The sequence below is a fragment of the Ipomoea triloba genome, chromosome 12 (genome assembly GCF_003576645.1).
Source record: "Ipomoea triloba cultivar NCNSP0323 chromosome 12, ASM357664v1".
Lineage (NCBI taxonomy): Eukaryota > Viridiplantae > Streptophyta > Magnoliopsida > Solanales > Convolvulaceae > Ipomoea > Ipomoea triloba.
The window spans coordinates 8,613,468-8,632,514 of record NC_044927.1 but is presented as its reverse complement, the minus strand read 5'-3'; the positions used below and the strand labels follow the sequence as shown (position 1 = coordinate 8,632,514).

General features: G+C 35.6%; 1 protein-coding gene across 2 annotated transcripts; it reads right to left on the bottom strand.

Moving 5' to 3' along the window:
• Nucleotides 1-5,356: 5,356 nt before the first annotated feature.
• Nucleotides 5,357-7,519, bottom strand: LOC115999753 (NHP2-like protein 1). Of its 2 annotated transcripts, none has more exons than XM_031239657.1 (5): nucleotides 7,406-7,519; nucleotides 7,143-7,263; nucleotides 6,943-7,046; nucleotides 5,819-5,950; nucleotides 5,357-5,707 (listed from the first exon to the last, which is right to left on the bottom strand). In XM_031239657.1, the coding sequence occupies exons 1-5, from the start codon at nucleotides 7,406-7,408 to the stop codon at nucleotides 5,693-5,695; spliced, it is 375 nt and encodes a 124-aa protein (XP_031095517.1). In that variant the 5' UTR covers nucleotides 7,409-7,519; the 3' UTR covers nucleotides 5,357-5,692. The 2 variants fall into 2 exon arrangements, with proteins under 2 accessions (XP_031095517.1, XP_031095516.1); XM_031239656.1 differs by having other exon boundaries at nucleotides 5,357-5,665.
• Nucleotides 7,520-19,047: the final 11,528 nt, after the last annotated feature.

Here is a 19,047-nt window from a genome sequence, read left to right as displayed (position 1 = left end):
CTCTTACATTGAGCTTAATAATACAAAATATACCGGTAACATTCTTACCGTCACACTCTAATAACAATTGTTGGTCCTAAGTAAGATTTGCTAAGTTTTTCTCCTAATGCCGGTATCTCGTTTATTAAACGATCACCGAATATGGCCACTCACTTGTTAGTTAGAGAGGCTCTTTCTTTGTCTGGTTGTATGGATTGAGTAGATCATCTCCCTTCTTTTCTTTGTAATATTTTATTTTCGAACCTAAGTTAAATACATCACTCTTTCTTCTTCTTCTTCTTCTTCTTCAAAAAAAAAGTAAGATTGAGTCTAGGAAGGTTAAATAGATTTAAAAGTGTTTTTAACAAAGTACATAGCATATGATTAACTAGCTAGAGCCATCATAATGAGTTTTGCCCATCGGGCTAACCCGCCTCACCCCCTATAGCTAAGGGGTGAGTGGGTCCAAAATACACAATTTACATACTGAAGGTTCACAACTAAATGTTCACAAAATGTTCGCAATTTATATACTGAATGTTCACAATTTAAATTGTGAACATTCTGCATGTAAATTGTGATGCGTCCACCTTGCAAGGTGGACCCGGGTCCATTGTATAACTATTAAGAGTACCCTAGCAAATTATACCATGAAAATCTTTTTTTCTTTTTCTTTTTTTTGTAAGATTTACCATGAAAAGGAGTACAATATGCATACGTCAAATGGAGTAAACCTATTCTTTTACGGAGTATTAATTGTGATGGTGATCCAACACCTAGAGATACAACCAATATATTTGTAGGCATCTACCCATGTACCATGGGCACGACCCAATCCACTTCACTCCTTGTCTTTATATGAGACAAACTTAAGAAATCTCCACATTGGCGAATATGCCCTTTAGGAGAAAATACATATCTCATATACCCATGTGTTGGGACAACCATATTCATCTAGCATCTGAAAACACCTAACAAGTCCAAACAATGTTTTAACTTCTCACTAGTAATTGCCTTTGTTAACAAGTCTACTGCATTCTCACTAGTCTGAATTTCTTCAATAATATCTCACCAAAAACAACCAACTCCCTAACCTGAGAATCTTACATTAATATGTTTGGTCCTAGCATAATATACTTGATTTTTAGCCAAAAAGATGGCATTTGACTATCATAGTGTAACTAAACTCCACATTTCTGAATGCGTAATTCTTTAATCAAACCTGAAAGCCACAAAACCTCTTTAGATGCCTTAGTCACAACCATGTATTTTGCTTCGATATGTTGTAGACAAAGTTACAACAGACTAAACTGATGATCTCCAAAAAACAGGACCACCCCCAAGAGTACGTAAAGACACGCCTCGTTGTATAACGTTTGTTATCCATATCACCAACATCTCCAGGATACAATACCATGCCCCATAGTGCCCCTTAAGTACCGAAAAATCCACTTAACTGCCTCCCAATGCTACTTCTCAGGTTTAGACTTGTACTTACTAACTTGGCTAAGAGCATGATCCAAATCAGGTCGATTACAAACTATTGCATACATTAAGTAGCCAACTACACTAGCATAAGGAACTTTTGCCATATTTTCAATCTCACCAATTGTTTGGGGACACTGACTAGGTGAGAGTTTAAGATGATTAGCCAAAGGGGTGTTACCAGTTTAGGCTTACCCATCCCAAACCTACCAATGACTTTCTCAATATAACTCTGTTGAGTTAGTCACAACTTCTTTGCACCTCTATCCCTATGAATTTCCTTGCAAAGGATTTTTTGTGCAACTCCCAAGTCTTCCATATCAAATTGTTGACTCAACAAAGCTTTACATGCAGTAATATCATTCATACTCTTAGCAGCAATCAATATATCATCCACATACAGTAATAGAAAAATAAAAGAACCACCACTAAGGCACATATTATAGACACAACAATTGTACTCACAATGTGTGTGCATCCAATTTGAATCATATAAGAATCGAACCGCTTGTACCATTGCTGTGGAGCCTATTTCAGCCAATATAATGACCTCTTGAGCCTACAAACTAGATACCCACCTTCGAGTTTAACAAATCCTTCAGGTTGCTTCATAAAAATTTGCTCATCTAGACCATCAGGTAGAAAAGTAGTCTTCACATCCATCTGCTCCAAATGCAAATCCCAAATAGCTACCAAAGCTTTGAGTTGGATTAAGGCAAAAAACTTTGACAACATCTAAGTTGAATCAGACTCCCTACAAGTGGTTCAAAGTATCAACTCAAGTAGGGGAAATTCTTCCTTTCATTTGATTATTAGGGATATTAAAAACATGATGAGTGACTTCTCCAATGTGTTTGTATCCTTCACTAAACGATCAGCGAATCGGGCAGCTCATAAGCTAGCTAGGTAGTCCGTCTCTATGCCTGGTTGTACGGACCCTCCATCTATCATTTGTAATGTGTTATCTTCGGACTTGAATTACTTTAATGTCTTCATTCTTTCAAAAAAAAAATCTCTTGCTTTTTCAGTGCATTTCATGGCTTTATCTAAATAGTGTAGCTTTCTTTGCTAACTTTCTTTTCTAGTGTCAAGATCTTTTTTGTCATCTTAGAATTCTATACTCAACACCTATTGTCAAAAGATACAAAGAATGTTTTGATTTTCTTTTCAGAAAATATTCTCTTCTTTATCATATGTAATGTCTTGTTCCTTCTAAAAGTGTAATCTTTTTATCTTGATATTTTTGCCTCTTCTGATAGTTTGTCTTTTCTAATTAGACAAGCCTTCTGGTAGTTTATCTAAGAGCATTCCTACCAGGGGATTTTAGTTGGTTTATGTCAGTTATTTGTCACCAAGAGATGAGGAGAGAGAGGAAATGGTTCCTCTACAAGGAAGAGGTGCATAGTACAGTAACAATTTGATCAACTCTCATCCAAACCTCAACTGTTGTGCGTGTTTCGCGCACAGCAGCCAGTGCACGTGCCCGCAGGCGCGCCTAACAACATACTTTATTTATTTTTTTTTTAAATTATATTTGTTTTATTTTTTTCTTCACATCCCATTTTCTCTTTCATAATAACACTTACAAAAACTTTTCAAAAACTCTTAAATAACTCCACTAATAATGCTCTAATCTTCTGACTAGTTTTTCTTTTATACCTATATCTTTTGTTTTTTGAAAACTTTCTCTTACTTTCTAATCAAATGGGTCTTTTGTTAAAACTTTTCTTCTATTAAGCCTTTTCTTCTTATCTAAATACTCTTTTGATTAGGCTAGATATCTTCTTATTTGTTGAGATAGACTCTTCTATTTTGTCTTTTCTTTTATTTTTTTAAAAAGTAATTGAGTTTTGATTTAAGTTCTCTTATTTTGATTAGGATCGATATTTTATGAAAGACTTGTCTTTCGATTTGTTCAAAAAATCTTGTAATGTCTCCTTTGAACTTGAGTCTTCTGAGTATTCAAATGCGAATTTTTCTAAACGCATTTCTAAAAAATTAAAGCAATTTTTTTACCTTAACATCAATTCATCTAATAAGATAAAATTTATTTTATTCTAAATTAGGGAATTTAACTTCCTAATTATATTACATTTATTTACAACAATATATATTAGCTTGTAATTTCACTTAGAACTCTTTAACCAACACTTACGAAAAGTGTTTAAAGGATATCTGGTTGTCATATTCTACTTAAAATCAATTGGTGATAAGTAGGTGAACATTAATCATTTGACCGCATCTTTCTGTAGTAAGTCACACCGTCACGTCTCCAATACTGATCAGGGGCGGAACTCGGCCAACTCGACTGACGCCCAATTGTGTTTAATGAAATCGAAACATAACACCAATTAATTCTAATATTCTTAAACAAGCAACCCTGCTGCATTACCAATAATTTATTGGTTTTTAAAAAGGCAGATGGCTTGTGATTGTAGAGACAATAAGAATCTCCATTAATAACATGACGACTTGCCTGTCTCTCTCTCTCTTGAGAGACTGCGAATGCATATGCATCATTACAGAGACAAATTGAAGCATTTTAAACACACATATTTGCTGGCATTATATATGTTAGTTGGTAAGCTTCACATGCATAACCCATACAGGCTAGGGGAATTTTGAAGAAGGCTAGGAAGTTGCTAAGGAAACCAACATCAACTCCAATTGAGGTGTGAGTTTTGATTTTTAAGAGTTAATACTCAAAATGGTCTCTCGACTATAGCAAAATTCACAAATTAGTCATCGACTATTCACTTTAGCAAATTAAGTTATCAACTATTCAACCCTTACTCAATAAGGTCTTTAATTATTCAATTTTTACTAAATAAAGTCCTCAACTAGTCAATTCTTACTCAATAAAGTCATCAACGAATGATTAATTTGTGAATTATTGAGAAAGAATTGAACAGTTGAGAACTTAATTGATAAAATTGATAATTGATGACTAATTTATGAATTATGGCATAGTAGATGAACCATTATTTGTATTTACCCTATTTTTAATTATGCACGTACTCGGAACAATAAATTTGATTCGTTAACATAGCACCGGACACATTGGTCAAGGACCAACAGGTAGGTGGATGGCTATGATTTATAAGGAAACATAGCTTCTTATTTTTTATTTTTGTCTCTATATTAGGATTTTAGGCTCTTAATTATTAATGTAAGCATCCATTATTGATCATCTATTTTTTTAAGTGATAGTTTTGATGATTTTGATTCATCGACATGCTATCAGAGATTTTAATGGTTTAGAACTGTGAATTATAATTTTATCTCTCTATTTACAAATAGTTCTACACGACAATGTAAAGATATTCAAATCGAAAGTTAATTCACTAAATATATTAACAAAATCAATTTTGGTTTAGTGATTAATTTAGAATTTTAGAGATTTCTTAATTGGGTTTGAAATTTTAATTTTTATTAAAATAATAAAAATTTCATCAAAGAGTATATATTGGTCAATATGCCCTTAGATCAAACTCAAAAAAAAAAAAATAATAAAAAAATAATAGATCTTTAAACTCGATAAAAAAACGCAATTAGCTCATGCTAACCTATTATTGTTAAGAGTGGGCAAAACCCGACCCACCCAAATATTTCATCAAACCTTAAATTTGATGTGGATATTTGAATCCAAAATGTGGAGAACCAATCCAATATGAGCATAATGCGGGTTGCCTTAATCGAGTATTCGAGTTAGAGACATTATTTTTTTGTTATCATCTGTCTGAATATCTAATGTAAGATACTTGTCTATATATCATATACTTATGGCGTGGTTTTGGGTGTGTAGTCTCTCAGCAAATATGTGAAAGGATTTTTTACCAAAAAAAAAAAAAACAAAAAAAAAAACAAAAAACAAAAAAAAAAAACAAAAAAAAAACCCTTAATTTTAACACCTTACACATTAACTAAGTAACAAAGTTAACTGATTGACACCTTAGCTATTACATAATGCATTCATAGAATTTGAATATCCTCCTTAAGCCTCCAATACAAAAAGTAATGCAGATGAACATAAGTTTTGTTTAAACTTCAAATTTGTAATCAAACAAACAGAAAATGATCCCCAGTCACACTGGGTAACTAGGTCAGTCCAAGCCTCAGACTGAATCTGGAATATGGTTCCTGAGGCCCATCATGCTGAATTGGTTCTCCGCATTTAGATCAGGAGCTTCTCAATGGCATCCTACACCAGTAAACAAAAAGAAGGGTTTCAATATGTGGCATCCTACACCAGTAAACAAAAAGAAGGGTTTCAATATGTGATCATAAACGATGACTGTTAAAGTAGTATTTTTAAGCATAATTTTGTTTTAAAGAGTAAATAAAAATGTCTTACCTTCAGTTGTGTAATTTGGGATTTCAATTGGCTCCCTTCGTTGCTAGTCACTGAACAAGCAATCACAGGTCTGGTAACACCACATGCTCGCCCAAGAGCTTGTTTCGAAGGAACAAAAACATATGGAACATTCTGAAAGTACAACAGGAACGATTGATAATAAAATGTCAGCCAATTTTGATAAGATCCTTTTGCCACATGTTGGAACAATGTGGCACAATAGTGTAGCAAAAACTTGGTAGAGTGTACAAATAGGCAACTTCCAGAAAAGGAAAAGTTGTAAATGCAATTGACAAATCACCACTCAGCTAATGATGCAGAACAATCAGAGAATATACATCAAGGCTCTGTCTGATAAATAATTTACATCATAAAATTGCAGGATACAGCCCAGTGCATGATGTATTACAGAATAACAGCTCAAATGCTCATATACTAATAATTTGGTTCAGGTTTACGATGCAACGTATCATTCAAAAAATATATGCTTTTGCATCTACTATGAACAGAGAGAATGAATTTACTTGAAAGAAATACTAGTATCATAACAGATTTCATTTAAACCAAGCATCAAAGTGCAATAAGTTGGACGAGATTAGATAGTAGCAGTAAAACAAATCTCAAATAACTTGTCATAAAACCAAAAACTGTGTCCCCTAGTAATTAAAAGTAATTTGAAAATTCCTTTCACTGAAATTAAAAGTAATCATGTAAAAATATTGAAATATTTGAGGTAAAAGCTCTCTTTTATTGTATACAAACTCAATATATTTCATATCTAACAAAACCTTATTCAGCTTCATACTTGATCACTTAAAATTGTTTGGTAACAGATTTATCAGGCCAAGTTCATCAAATTGGGGATTCCCTGTGTTCTTGTAAAGGAGCCATTCATCTATGTATCCATTACCCTTTATCAATGAGTTGTTTAGTGAGTTACGAAGGGCAAGAATACTCTATAAATTTAGATTTCAGAAAGGGCAGTCTCAATCAAGGCAAGCATTCAAGTGTAAATCATTTTGCATCTTTATTTTTTCTATTTTAAACATCTCCAAACAGAGCTAGAGGGGGTATATCGTAAACATAATGCTAAAGGATAGCTGTGAAGCAAGATTGCACAATACCTTATCTTCTGCTAGAAGTGGCAGGTGAAGAAGGATTTCCAGTGGTTCTGTGTCGGCAGCCATGACAATAAACTCAGAAATACCTCTGTTCAATGTCTTAGTAGCTGAAACAGAAACAAACCATGCGTTTATTAATTTTCATTAATACAAAAATTGTGTAAAAATCATAAACCAAATAGCAAATAAAATTAAAAATTAACCTTCATTAGCACCCTTCTTAAGCTGCTTATAGTTGGCAGCTTGTTGAACCAAGTCCATTATAGTTGTGGTGAGCTGCGCATCAGCGAGCGGGTATGCTTTGGAGTTCACAGCTTCTTGAGCCTACAGATACATAATAATTGTGTGAAAAAGTACATTAACTGTGCGATTCAATTCATAATTATGAAGCAAACGATAGAGAATTAAGAAAATCAAGAGCCTAAATAACTTTGAATCTAGAGAGAGAGATATAGAAAGAGAGTACCATCGCTTCTAAGAGTTCGGGTTTCTGCGGGAGGGGAAGCTAGGGTTTTGGGGAGGCTGAAGGGATTACGGAGAAGAATCAAGGTTTAAAAGGGTTCCACGGAAGCGGACAAATATTAGGTTACAGTTACTACTGTTCAATCACAAGGGAATTTAGGCCCCGTTTGGATGGTGATTATCATTCTAATTGTTAGGAATATATCGGAATAATGCGGAAGCGAATAATCGAAAATTGAGAATTATATAAGTTGAATAATAGGGAATAATATAATAACACGATAAATGAGAATATGGAATAAATATATATTGAACTCTCAATTGAAATGCAAGAGTAAGAATATAATATATATGTTGCCTACGTGAGAAAGAGACAAAAGGGAGAAAGAAATTCAATTGATGAATTGATAAAATTGAGATGCAATTACAAACAAATGAGTGACAACTATTTATACACTAAAGCATGTGAATCTTGCGGCAATTGCAAGGAGATCCTCAATGTTCGGAGATCATGTAAGAATGAGGCAAGCATGCTACGTCGCTAGGTGGATGGTGACATAGTCTCAAAGAAATTTGAGCCATAGATTATTTCTAACAATCTCCACCTTGGATCAAATTCACTTAAAATTAACAATTGGAACACCCGACTAAATTCAAGCACTGCTCGAACTTAGTAATAGGAAGAGACTTTGTAAGCATGTCTGCCGAATTCTCCAATGTGTGAACCTTCTGGACAACAATATCTCTCGCAGCTACAACATCTCGGATAAAATGGTATCTGACATCAGGTGTTTGGTTTTGGCATGATATGTATCATTCTTGGTGAGATGGATAGCACTTTGACTATCTGAGAACACAACGGTCTGACCTTGTGAAACACCAAGCTCCATAACCAAACCTCGTAGCCAAGTAGCTTCTTTGACACCCTCTGTTGCTGCAATGTATTCCGCCTCAGTCGTAGATAACGCAGCAATAGACTGAAGCGTAGCTTTCCAACTAATAGCACAATTACAAAGAGTGAAAATATAACTGGAAAGCGACCGACGTCTGTCAAGATCACCACCATAATCAGAATCTACAAAGCCTATAATGTCAGTAGATACAGAAGAACTCCGGTAAAAAACCAAGCCCAAAGAGGAAGTACCCTTTAGGTACCGTAGAATCCATTTAACAGCGTTCCAATGTTCCTTACCAGGGTTGTGCATATAACGGCTCACAACACTTACAACATGAGCCAAATCAGGTCTAGTGCACACCATAGCATACATAAGACTACCAACAGCACTAGAGTAAGGAACTTTTGACATATAAGCCACATCAACATCAGATTTAGGGCATGAATCAGAAGACAACTTAAAATGTGCACCAAGTGGAGTAGACACAGGCTTACAATTAGACATATTGAATCGATCAAGCACCTTCTCAACATACTTTTTCTGGGATAGATAAAGTTTACCAGCTTGACGATCCTTATGTATCTCCATGCCAAGAATCTTCTTTGCTGCACCAAGGTCTTTCATCTCAAACTCATTGCTTAGTTGAGACTTCAACTTCTCAACAAGAGACATGTCAGGGGAAGCAATGAGCATATCATCAACATAAAGTAGAAGGTAGACAAAAGATCCATTAGAAAATTCTTTGAAATAGACACAACTGTCATATTGGCTTCTTGAGAATCCTTGCCCTAGCATACAAGCATCAAACCGCTTGTACCATTGCCTTGGAGCTTGCTTTAGCCCATAAAGAGACTTCTGCAGACGGCATACACAATGTTCCTTACCAGGAACCTCAAATCCCTCAGGTTGGTACATGTAAAGCTCTTCATCAAGCTCTCCATGTAGGAATGCAGTCTTTACATCAAGTTGCTCCAACTCCAAATCAAAAAGAGCAACAAAAGCAAGTAGTATACGTATAGAGGTATGACGAACAACAGGAGAAAAGATCTCGTTAAAGTCAATACCTTCACGTTGATCGAAACCTCGAACAACCAACCGTGCTTTCCACCGTGCTTTCTCAACCCCAGGGATGCCTTCTTTCTTCTTGTAAATCCACTTACAGCTCAATGGGCGTTTACCTTTTGGCAACTCTACCAGCTCCCAAGTTTCATTCTTATGGAGACTTTCCATCTCCTCTTGCATAGCAACCAACCACTTGGACGAGTTGGCACAGGAAATAGCTTCAGAGTAGCAGAATGGATCACCATCAACCTCCTGTGCAACTGAAAGAGCATAAGCAACCAAGTGGGTTTCATCATCACTAGCATATCTAGCAGGTTTTTTAATTATCCTCCTAGGCCGGTCTTGGGCAATAGAGTGCTCCCGTTGTGGCTGAACGAGAGGCGCAGTGCTAGTAGATGCATCATCTTTAGTATTACAATCAATGGTAGTAATACTATCAGTAGGCTTGAACTCAAACTCCACCTTCTCTCCAGTACTCTGTGTATCACCTGTACTGGGAATAACACGATCCTTTCCAGAAGAAAGTAGTGCATTTTCATCAAAAGTGATATCTCGACTTAGAATGATCTTGTGGGAATCAGGAGACCATAGACGATATCCTTTTGACTCAGAGGCATAACCAAGGAAAATGCATTTAACAGCTCTAGGGTTTAATTTACCCGTACTGGAATGAGCATAAGCAGGACATCCAAAAACTCGTAACATAGAGTAGTCAACAGGATTACCTAACCAAACTTCTTCTGGAATTTTGAAATCGAGGGATGAATGTGGAGACCTATTTACCAAATAGGATGCAGTAGAAACGGCCTCGGCCCAAAAGTCACGCCGTTTCCATAACCCAGCATTAGAGAGCATACAACGAGCTCTCTCTAACAGAGTCCTGTTCATACGTTCGACAATACCATTCTGCTGGGGTTTTCCAGGCAAGGTCTTGTGCTTGGCAATTCCTTGTGCTGCACAGAACTCAGTGAAATCTGACTCACAAAACTCCAAGCCATTGTCTGTCCTAAGCTTCTTGACCTTTTTCCCTGTTTGAGTCTCAACGAGAATTTTCCACTTTTTGAAAATAGAAAATGCCTAATTTTTATGTTTCAGGAAATAGACCCAGACTTTACGAGAAAAGTCATCAATAATAGACATAAAATATCTACAGCCTCCCATAGACTAGACTTTTGTCGGTCCCCATAAATCAGAATGTATATATTCCAATACATCTTTGGTACGGTGTGTAGCAGTAGAGAAACTAACCCTCTTTTGTTTCCCAAAAACACAATGCTCACAAAATTGTAATTTACCCGTACCTGAACCGAGGAGGCCTTTCTTGCTCAGGATATGCATGTCTTTCTCACTCATATGGCCTAGACGCATATTCCATAATTGAGTGAGATCAACATCAGACACCGATGAGGATACCGCAACTGAACCTGTCACTGTACTGCCATGCAACACGTACAAGCTTCCAGAACGAGAAGCTTTCATAAGAACAAGAGAGCCTTTAATAACTTTTAGAACTCCACCTTCAGCTGTGTACTTGCACCCCAGAGATTCCAAGGTGCCCAATGAAATCAGATTGCGTTTCAAATCAGGAATATATCGAACATTGGTAAGAGTCCTGACAACGTTATCATGAGTTTTGATAGGAACACTTCTAATTCCACTAACCTTGCATTGGGCATCATTACCCATCAAGACAACTCCACCATCATCTGGTTCCAGAGAGATGAACCAGTCTTTGTGTGGACACATGTGGAATGTACAACCAGAGTCCAGAATCCACTCAGTGTCGCTCCGTTTGTCACCGGAGCTAACAGATAACATAACATCGCCTTCTGAATCACTTTCAACAACACTAGCTTCAGCAGATTTCTTCTCTCTCTTGCTTGTTCTTCAACTTGAAGCATTCAATCACATCATGACCATGCTTCTTGCAGTACTTACAGGATTTGTTGGACTTACGTCCTTTGGACTTGGATCTAGATTTTTTATTGCTACTCTCCGTTTCAACTGAACGACCCCTAACAGTCAAGCCTTCACCTTTGTCCTCAGACTTAGTTTCTAAGTCAAATTTTTCTTTGGACAATAGGTTCGACTTAACACTGTCGAAAGTTAGGACATCAAGACTATTACCATACAGCATAATTTCTTTGAAATGCTTGTATGACATAGGGAGAGAAACAAGCAACAAAATAGCACGATCCTCATCTTCAATTATGACATCAATATTTTCCAAGTCCAGTAAAATAGAATTGAATTCATCCAAATGAGACTGAATTGAAGTACCTTCCTTCATACGGATTGTGTACAGCCGCTTCTTCAGGCGCAACTTGTTCGCCAGAGATTTGTCCATGTAGCGCGAATCCAGCTCGGACCATAAACCTGACGTAGTCGTCTCACCTATCACCTCACGTAGAACCGATTTAGACAGGCACAACTGAATGGTTGAACGTGCCTTGTCATCTAAATTTTCCCAATCTTCATCTGTCATTGTAGCCGGTTTCTTCTTCTTCCCAACTAGCGCTTTCTTCAAACCGTTCTGGGTCGGAACGGCTTCCATCTAAACCTTCCAGATAGAAAAGCTAATTTTCCCGTCGAGCTTCTCGATATCGAACTTGGTAACAGTCGATATCTTTGAAAATAATCCTCAATTAAACCGCTCTGATACCACTTGTTAGGAATATAGCGGAATAATGCAGAAGCGAATAATCGAAAATTGAGAATTATAGAAGTTGAATAATAGGGAATAATATAATAACACGATAAATGAGAATATGGAATAAATATATATTGAACTCTCAATTGAAATGCAAGAGTAAGAATATAATATATATGTTGCCTACGTGAGAAAGAGACAAAAGGGAGAAAGGAATTCAATTGATGAATTGATAAAATTGAGATGCAATTACAAACAAATGAGTGACAACTATTTATACACTAAAGCATGCGAATCTTGCGGCAATTGCAAGGAGATCCTCAATGTTCGGAGATCATGTAAGAATGAGGCAAGCATGCTACGTCGCTAGGTGGATGGTGACATAGTCTCAAAGAAATTTGAGCCATAGATTATTTCTAACACTAATCATCCTCAAAATAGTCATCATTTAAGAGTTAATACTTGATTTTGTCCCTTGACTATTAGAATTTTATCATTTTAATCCTTAATTTTAAACTTGTTCAATTTCATCGTCAATTATGTAATTGTTAATCAAAATAGTTTCAATCAGGATTATTTTGATTTTGACAAAAAAATTATTTTAAGTATAATTATATAGTTATAGATGAAATTGAATAAGTTTAGAAATGATTAAAGTGGTGAAATCGAGTATTAGTAAGTTAGCAATTAAAATGTTCATATTGCATCATTTTAATTCAATTTTTCATTAGAATGTTCATATTCTGGATAGGACTATTATATCCTCTATATATATATATATATAGGGTCAGGTTCAGGTGCGGCCGTGCGGTTCACACCACTCAATGTTACGAAATACACCACTCAATGTTAAGAAACACACCACACAAATATGCACTGTGGTGTGTTTCTTAACATTGTGGTGTGTTTCATTCACTACAAGAAAAATGCACATAGACAACACTAAAAAGACAACAGTTTTTAACAAAAGTGTTGTCTTTTGTGTAAAAGACAACACTTTTGGACAAAACCGTTGTCTTTGACGCAACACTTTTATCAAAGACAACGATTTTTACCGAACTGTTGTCTTTAGTGTGTTGTCTTTGTACATTTTGTCAAAAGACAACACCGCAAAGACAACAATTTTTAAAAACCGTTGTCTATGTGCATTAAAAAAAAAAAAAGACAACAGTTTTATGTAACCGTTGTCGTTGGTGTGTTGTCTTTAAGTGCACTTGAATACACAACACTACAAAGACACCGATTTTTTAAAACTGTTGTCTTTGCGCGATTTTTCTTTTTAAGACAACGATTTTATTTAATCGTTGTCGTTTGTGTGTTGTCTTTAAGCACACTTGAATAGACAACACTTCAAAGACTACGGTTTATTAANAGAATTGAATTCATCCAAATGAGACTGAATTGAAGTACCTTCCTTCATACGGATTGTGTACAGCCGCTTCTTCAGGCGCAACTTGTTCGCCAGAGATTTGTCCATGTAGCGCGAATCCAGCTCGGACCATAAACCTGACGTAGTCGTCTCACCTATCACCTCACGTAGAACCGATTTAGACAGGCACAACTGAATGGTTGAACGTGCCTTGTCATCTAAATTTTCCCAATCTTCATCTGTCATTGTAGCCGGTTTCTTCTTCTTCCCAACTAGCGCTTTCTTCAAACCGTTCTGGGTCGGAACGGCTTCCATCTAAACCTTCCAGATAGAAAAGCTAATTTTCCCGTCGAGCTTCTCGATATCGAACTTGGTAACAGTCGATATCTTTGAAAATAATCCTCAATTAAACCGCTCTGATACCACTTGTTAGGAATATAGCGGAATAATGCAGAAGCGAATAATCGAAAATTGAGAATTATAGAAGTTGAATAATAGGGAATAATATAATAACACGATAAATGAGAATATGGAATAAATATATATTGAACTCTCAATTGAAATGCAAGAGTAAGAATATAATATATATGTTGCCTACGTGAGAAAGAGACAAAAGGGAGAAAGGAATTCAATTGATGAATTGATAAAATTGAGATGCAATTACAAACAAATGAGTGACAACTATTTATACACTAAAGCATGCGAATCTTGCGGCAATTGCAAGGAGATCCTCAATGTTCGGAGATCATGTAAGAATGAGGCAAGCATGCTACGTCGCTAGGTGGATGGTGACATAGTCTCAAAGAAATTTGAGCCATAGATTATTTCTAACACTAATCATCCTCAAAATAGTCATCATTTAAGAGTTAATACTTGATTTTGTCCCTTGACTATTAGAATTTTATCATTTTAATCCTTAATTTTAAACTTGTTCAATTTCATCGTCAATTATGTAATTGTTAATCAAAATAGTTTCAATCAGGATTATTTTGATTTTGACAAAAAAATTATTTTAAGTATAATTATATAGTTATAGATGAAATTGAATAAGTTTAGAAATGATTAAAGTGGTGAAATCGAGTATTAGTAAGTTAGCAATTAAAATGTTCATATTGCATCATTTTAATTCAATTTTTCATTAGAATGTTCATATTCTGGATAGGACTATTATATCCTCTATATATATATATATATAGGGTCAGGTTCAGGTGCGGCCGTGCGGTTCACACCACTCAATGTTACGAAATACACCACTCAATGTTAAGAAACACACCACACAAATATGCACTGTGGTGTGTTTCTTAACATTGTGGTGTGTTTCATTCACTACAAGAAAAATGCACATAGACAACACTAAAAAGACAACAGTTTTTAACAAAAGTGTTGTCTTTTGTGTAAAAGACAACACTTTTGGACAAAACCGTTGTCTTTGACGCAACACTTTTATCAAAGACAACGATTTTTACCGAACTGTTGTCTTTAGTGTGTTGTCTTTGTACATTTTGTCAAAAGACAACACCGCAAAGACAACAATTTTTAAAAACCGTTGTCTATGTGCATTAAAAAAAAAAAAAGACAACAGTTTTATGTAACCGTTGTCGTTGGTGTGTTGTCTTTAAGTGCACTTGAATACACAACACTACAAAGACACCGATTTTTTAAAACTGTTGTCTTTGCGCGATTTTTCTTTTTAAGACAACGATTTTATTTAATCGTTGTCGTTTGTGTGTTGTCTTTAAGCACACTTGAATAGACAACACTTCAAAGACAACAATTTTTTAAAATCGTTGTCTTAAAAAGAAAAATCGCGCAAAGACAACAGTTTTAAAAAATCGGTGTCTTTGTAGTGTTGTGTATTCAAGTGCATTTAAAGACAACACACCAACGACAACGGTTACATAAAATCGTTGTCTTAAAAAGAAAAATCGCGCAAAGACAACAGTTTTAAAAAATCGGTGTCTTTGTAGTGTTGTGTATTCAAGTGCATTTAAAGACAACACACCAACGACAACGGTTACATAAAATCGTTGTCTTAAAAAGAAAAATCGCGCAAAGACAACAGTTTTAAAAAATCGGTGTCTTTGTAGTGTTGTGTATTCAAGTGCATTTAAAGACAACACACCAACGACAACGGTTACATAAAATCGTTGTCTTAAAAAGAAAAATCGCGCAAAGACAACAGTTTTAAAAAATCGGTGTCTTTGTAGTGTTGTGTATTCAAGTGCATTTAAAGACAACACACCAACGACAACGGTTACATAAAATCGTTGTCTTAAAAAGAAAAATCGCGCAAAGACAACAGTTTTAAAAAATCGGTGTCTTTGTAGTGTTGTGTATTCAAGTGCATTTAAAGACAACACACCAACGACAACGGTTACATAAAATCGTTGTCTTAAAAAGAAAAATCGCGCAAAGACAACAGTTTTAAAAAATCGGTGTCTTTGTAGTGTTGTGTATTCAAGTGCATTTAAAGACAACACACCAACGACAACGGTTACATAAAATCGTTGTCTTAAAAAGAAAAATCGCGCAAAGACAACAGTTTTAAAAAATCGGTGTCTTTGTAGTGTTGTGTATTCAAGTGCATTTAAAGACAACACACCAACGACAACGGTTACATAAAATCGTTGTCTTAAAAAGAAAAATCGCGCAAAGACAACAGTTTTAAAAAATCGGTGTCTTTGTAGTGTTGTGTATTCAAGTGCATTTAAAGACAACACACCAACGACAACGGTTACATAAAATCGTTGTCTTAAAAAGAAAAATCGCGCAAAGACAACAGTTTTAAAAAATCGGTGTCTTTGTAGTGTTGTGTATTCAAGTGCATTTAAAGACAACACACCAACGACAACGGTTACATAAAATCGTTGTCTTAAAAAGAAAAATCGCGCAAAGACAACAGTTTTAAAAAATCGGTGTCTTTGTAGTGTTGTGTATTCAAGTGCATTTAAAGACAACACACCAACGACAACGGTTACATAAAATCGTTGTCTTAAAAAGAAAAATCGCGCAAAGACAACAGTTTTAAAAAATCGGTGTCTTTGTAGTGTTGTGTATTCAAGTGCATTTAAAGACAACACACCAACGACAACGGTTACATAAAATCGTTGTCTTAAAAAGAAAAATCGCGCAAAGACAACAGTTTTAAAAAATCGGTGTCTTTGTAGTGTTGTGTATTCAAGTGCATTTAAAGACAACACACAAACGACAAGGGTTACATAAAACCGTTGTTTAATTACAAAAACCGAATGCACATAGACAACGGTTTTTAACTGTTGTCTTTTCATGAAAAGACAACAGTTAAAAACCGTTGTCTTTGCACGGGACTTACAACAACACCGGCTTCAACAATACTCAATAGACAACGGTTTTTAATCGTTGTCTTTTCTAGAAAAGACAACGGTTTTTAATCGTTGTCTATGTGCGTGACTTTCAACTACACCGGCTTCAACAACACTCAATTAGACAACGGTTTTTAACTGTTGTCTTTTCTAGAAAAGACAACGGTTAAAAACCGTTGTCTTTGCGCGGGACTTACAACAACACCGGCTTCAACAACAGAAATTTTACCTTATAGACAACGGTTTTTAACCGTTGTCTATGAGCATTTTTCTTGTAGTGATTGTGGTGTATTTCGTAACATTGAGTGGTGTGTGACCGCACGGTCGCACCTGAACCAATATATATATATATATATATATATATATATATATATATATATATATATATATATATATATATNAAAATATATATATATATATATATATATATATATATATATATATATATATATATATATATATATATATATATATATATATATAGTTTATTTGTTATGGAGCATTTGGAATCATTAAGATTGATATATTTTTAATTTTATGCGAGTAAATTAGTTGTTTACTCTTAACTAACTACATATAAAATGACCTATAAAGATATAAGTATATTGTGTTTTACATAACTTTTATAGTATTTGATAGTGAATATACTCCAGGACCGGTCGAATGCACTCCAGACCCGGTCTTTTGCTTTCGGTCGGGGAGTCGGCTGGTCGGGATTCTGATGTGGGCTCGGCCATCACGGGTCGAACAGTGCCCCCGGCGGGCTCACGACTCGGCGTCACGGGTCGAACAGTGCCCCCGGCGGGCTCACGACTCGGCGTGCCGGGTCGAACAGTGCCCCCGGCGGGCTCACGACTCGGCGTGCCAAGGACTGCCACGTACTCCTTCCCGCTTGGGCGCGGCGTGCCAAGGACTGCCACGTACTCCTTCCCGCTTGGGCGTAGAGTGAAGAGGGCGCATGCGCGCCACGTTCCCGCCATGCCGGAGGTCCGGCAATCGTACCTTTTCCTCCCTTATAAATAGCACATTTATGAGGAGAGAGGGGGGCTTTTTGACTGTTTCTAGACGAAGACTTAAAGAGAGCTCGGAAAGTAGGGAAGCCCACTGCCGACCTGCCGAGCCCTTTGAGCATTTATTGACTTGTAACCGGGTTTTGATCCTTGAGTTAATAAAGATCGTATTTTCCGGTTTTACTTGGTGCACGTATTTTACCACATCAGTATTTTACAATTTATTGTTATCGTATTATTAATTTATTATTAATTATTTTTAACTATATTGTTTGGTTTAATATTTCATCGTTAATAATAATTCAATATAAAAAATATAATTTCAAGTTGTTATTAAATTAATAATTCAGAACGGTTAGCAAAATTATAACATATATATTAGTTGTTAACAATAATTGGCATGAATAAACTAAGCTAAAAAGTTGTTACCGAATACTCATATTAGCTTTTTGACCCGTGAAACAACTAAAATTGGTCAAATAAGTTATACTTTGGCTGATAAGAATTTTCCAAACAGCTCTATGCATACTATAAAGGTATGATCCAAAGTCATCCAACCATTGAAGTAAGCTTGAATAAAGGTTGCTTGCACGGGCTTAACTCACTGGTTCAATATGTAGTATTTGAGGAAAGAGATCATGGTTCAAAACTCGACAACTATAATGTAGGGGTTATGTCTAAAGTGGATAGATCATCTGTACACATCGACATTTGGTTAAAAAAAAAAAAAGTAAATTGAATCATTAGTAATAAAGTAGTTTTTTGTTAGACCACGGGGTGTCCTGAGCAGGCCATAACTGTAAGAGACATGTGCCCGTACCGTAGTCAGCGTAATCCTCATTCGCACCGGATCGACCCAAATGTTCAAACTCTCGACTCCTCTTAACGGATGAGAGTGTGGGACCATTCGCACCAATAAAACTGGTTATTAGTAATAAAGTAGTTTTTTTTTTTTTTCTAGTACGACTAAATTTTCAGAGAAATCTGTAACTTATTATAGTTGAAAATGGAGTCACGTGTCCCCATGCACTCGATCTATAACCGTTGTGAGCTAAGAATCTTTCAAGTTTTTGAGTTGAAAACGTTTGAGAAGTTAGTCTATGACACATGGTTATTGATTTCTTCCACAGGATTTTCTGGGCATGTCTTAATGATCTTCAATTACTTACTCTGGTCTACCTTACGCCATGAGAGACATGTTCTGATATTCCTTCTGATTTATTTTGTTTTTTTCCCTTTTTTCTTGCATTTCTCTAGTCTATGCTGCATTTGAACACTAAAGGAGGGAGAACCCAACTATTTATTTTCTCCTACACCT

Bases quoted from the DNA above. Each gene is read 5' to 3' on its own strand.
- LOC115999753 (XM_031239656.1), bottom strand. The intron at 7,047-7,142 runs GTTAATTTTTAA...TTTCTGTTTCAG, and splicing joins TAAGAAGGGTGCTAATGAAG to CTACTAAGACATTGAACAGA. The intron at 5,666-5,818 runs GTAAGACATTTT...TTACTGGTGTAG, and splicing joins CCCAAATTACACAACTGAAG to GATGCCATTGAGAAGCTCCT.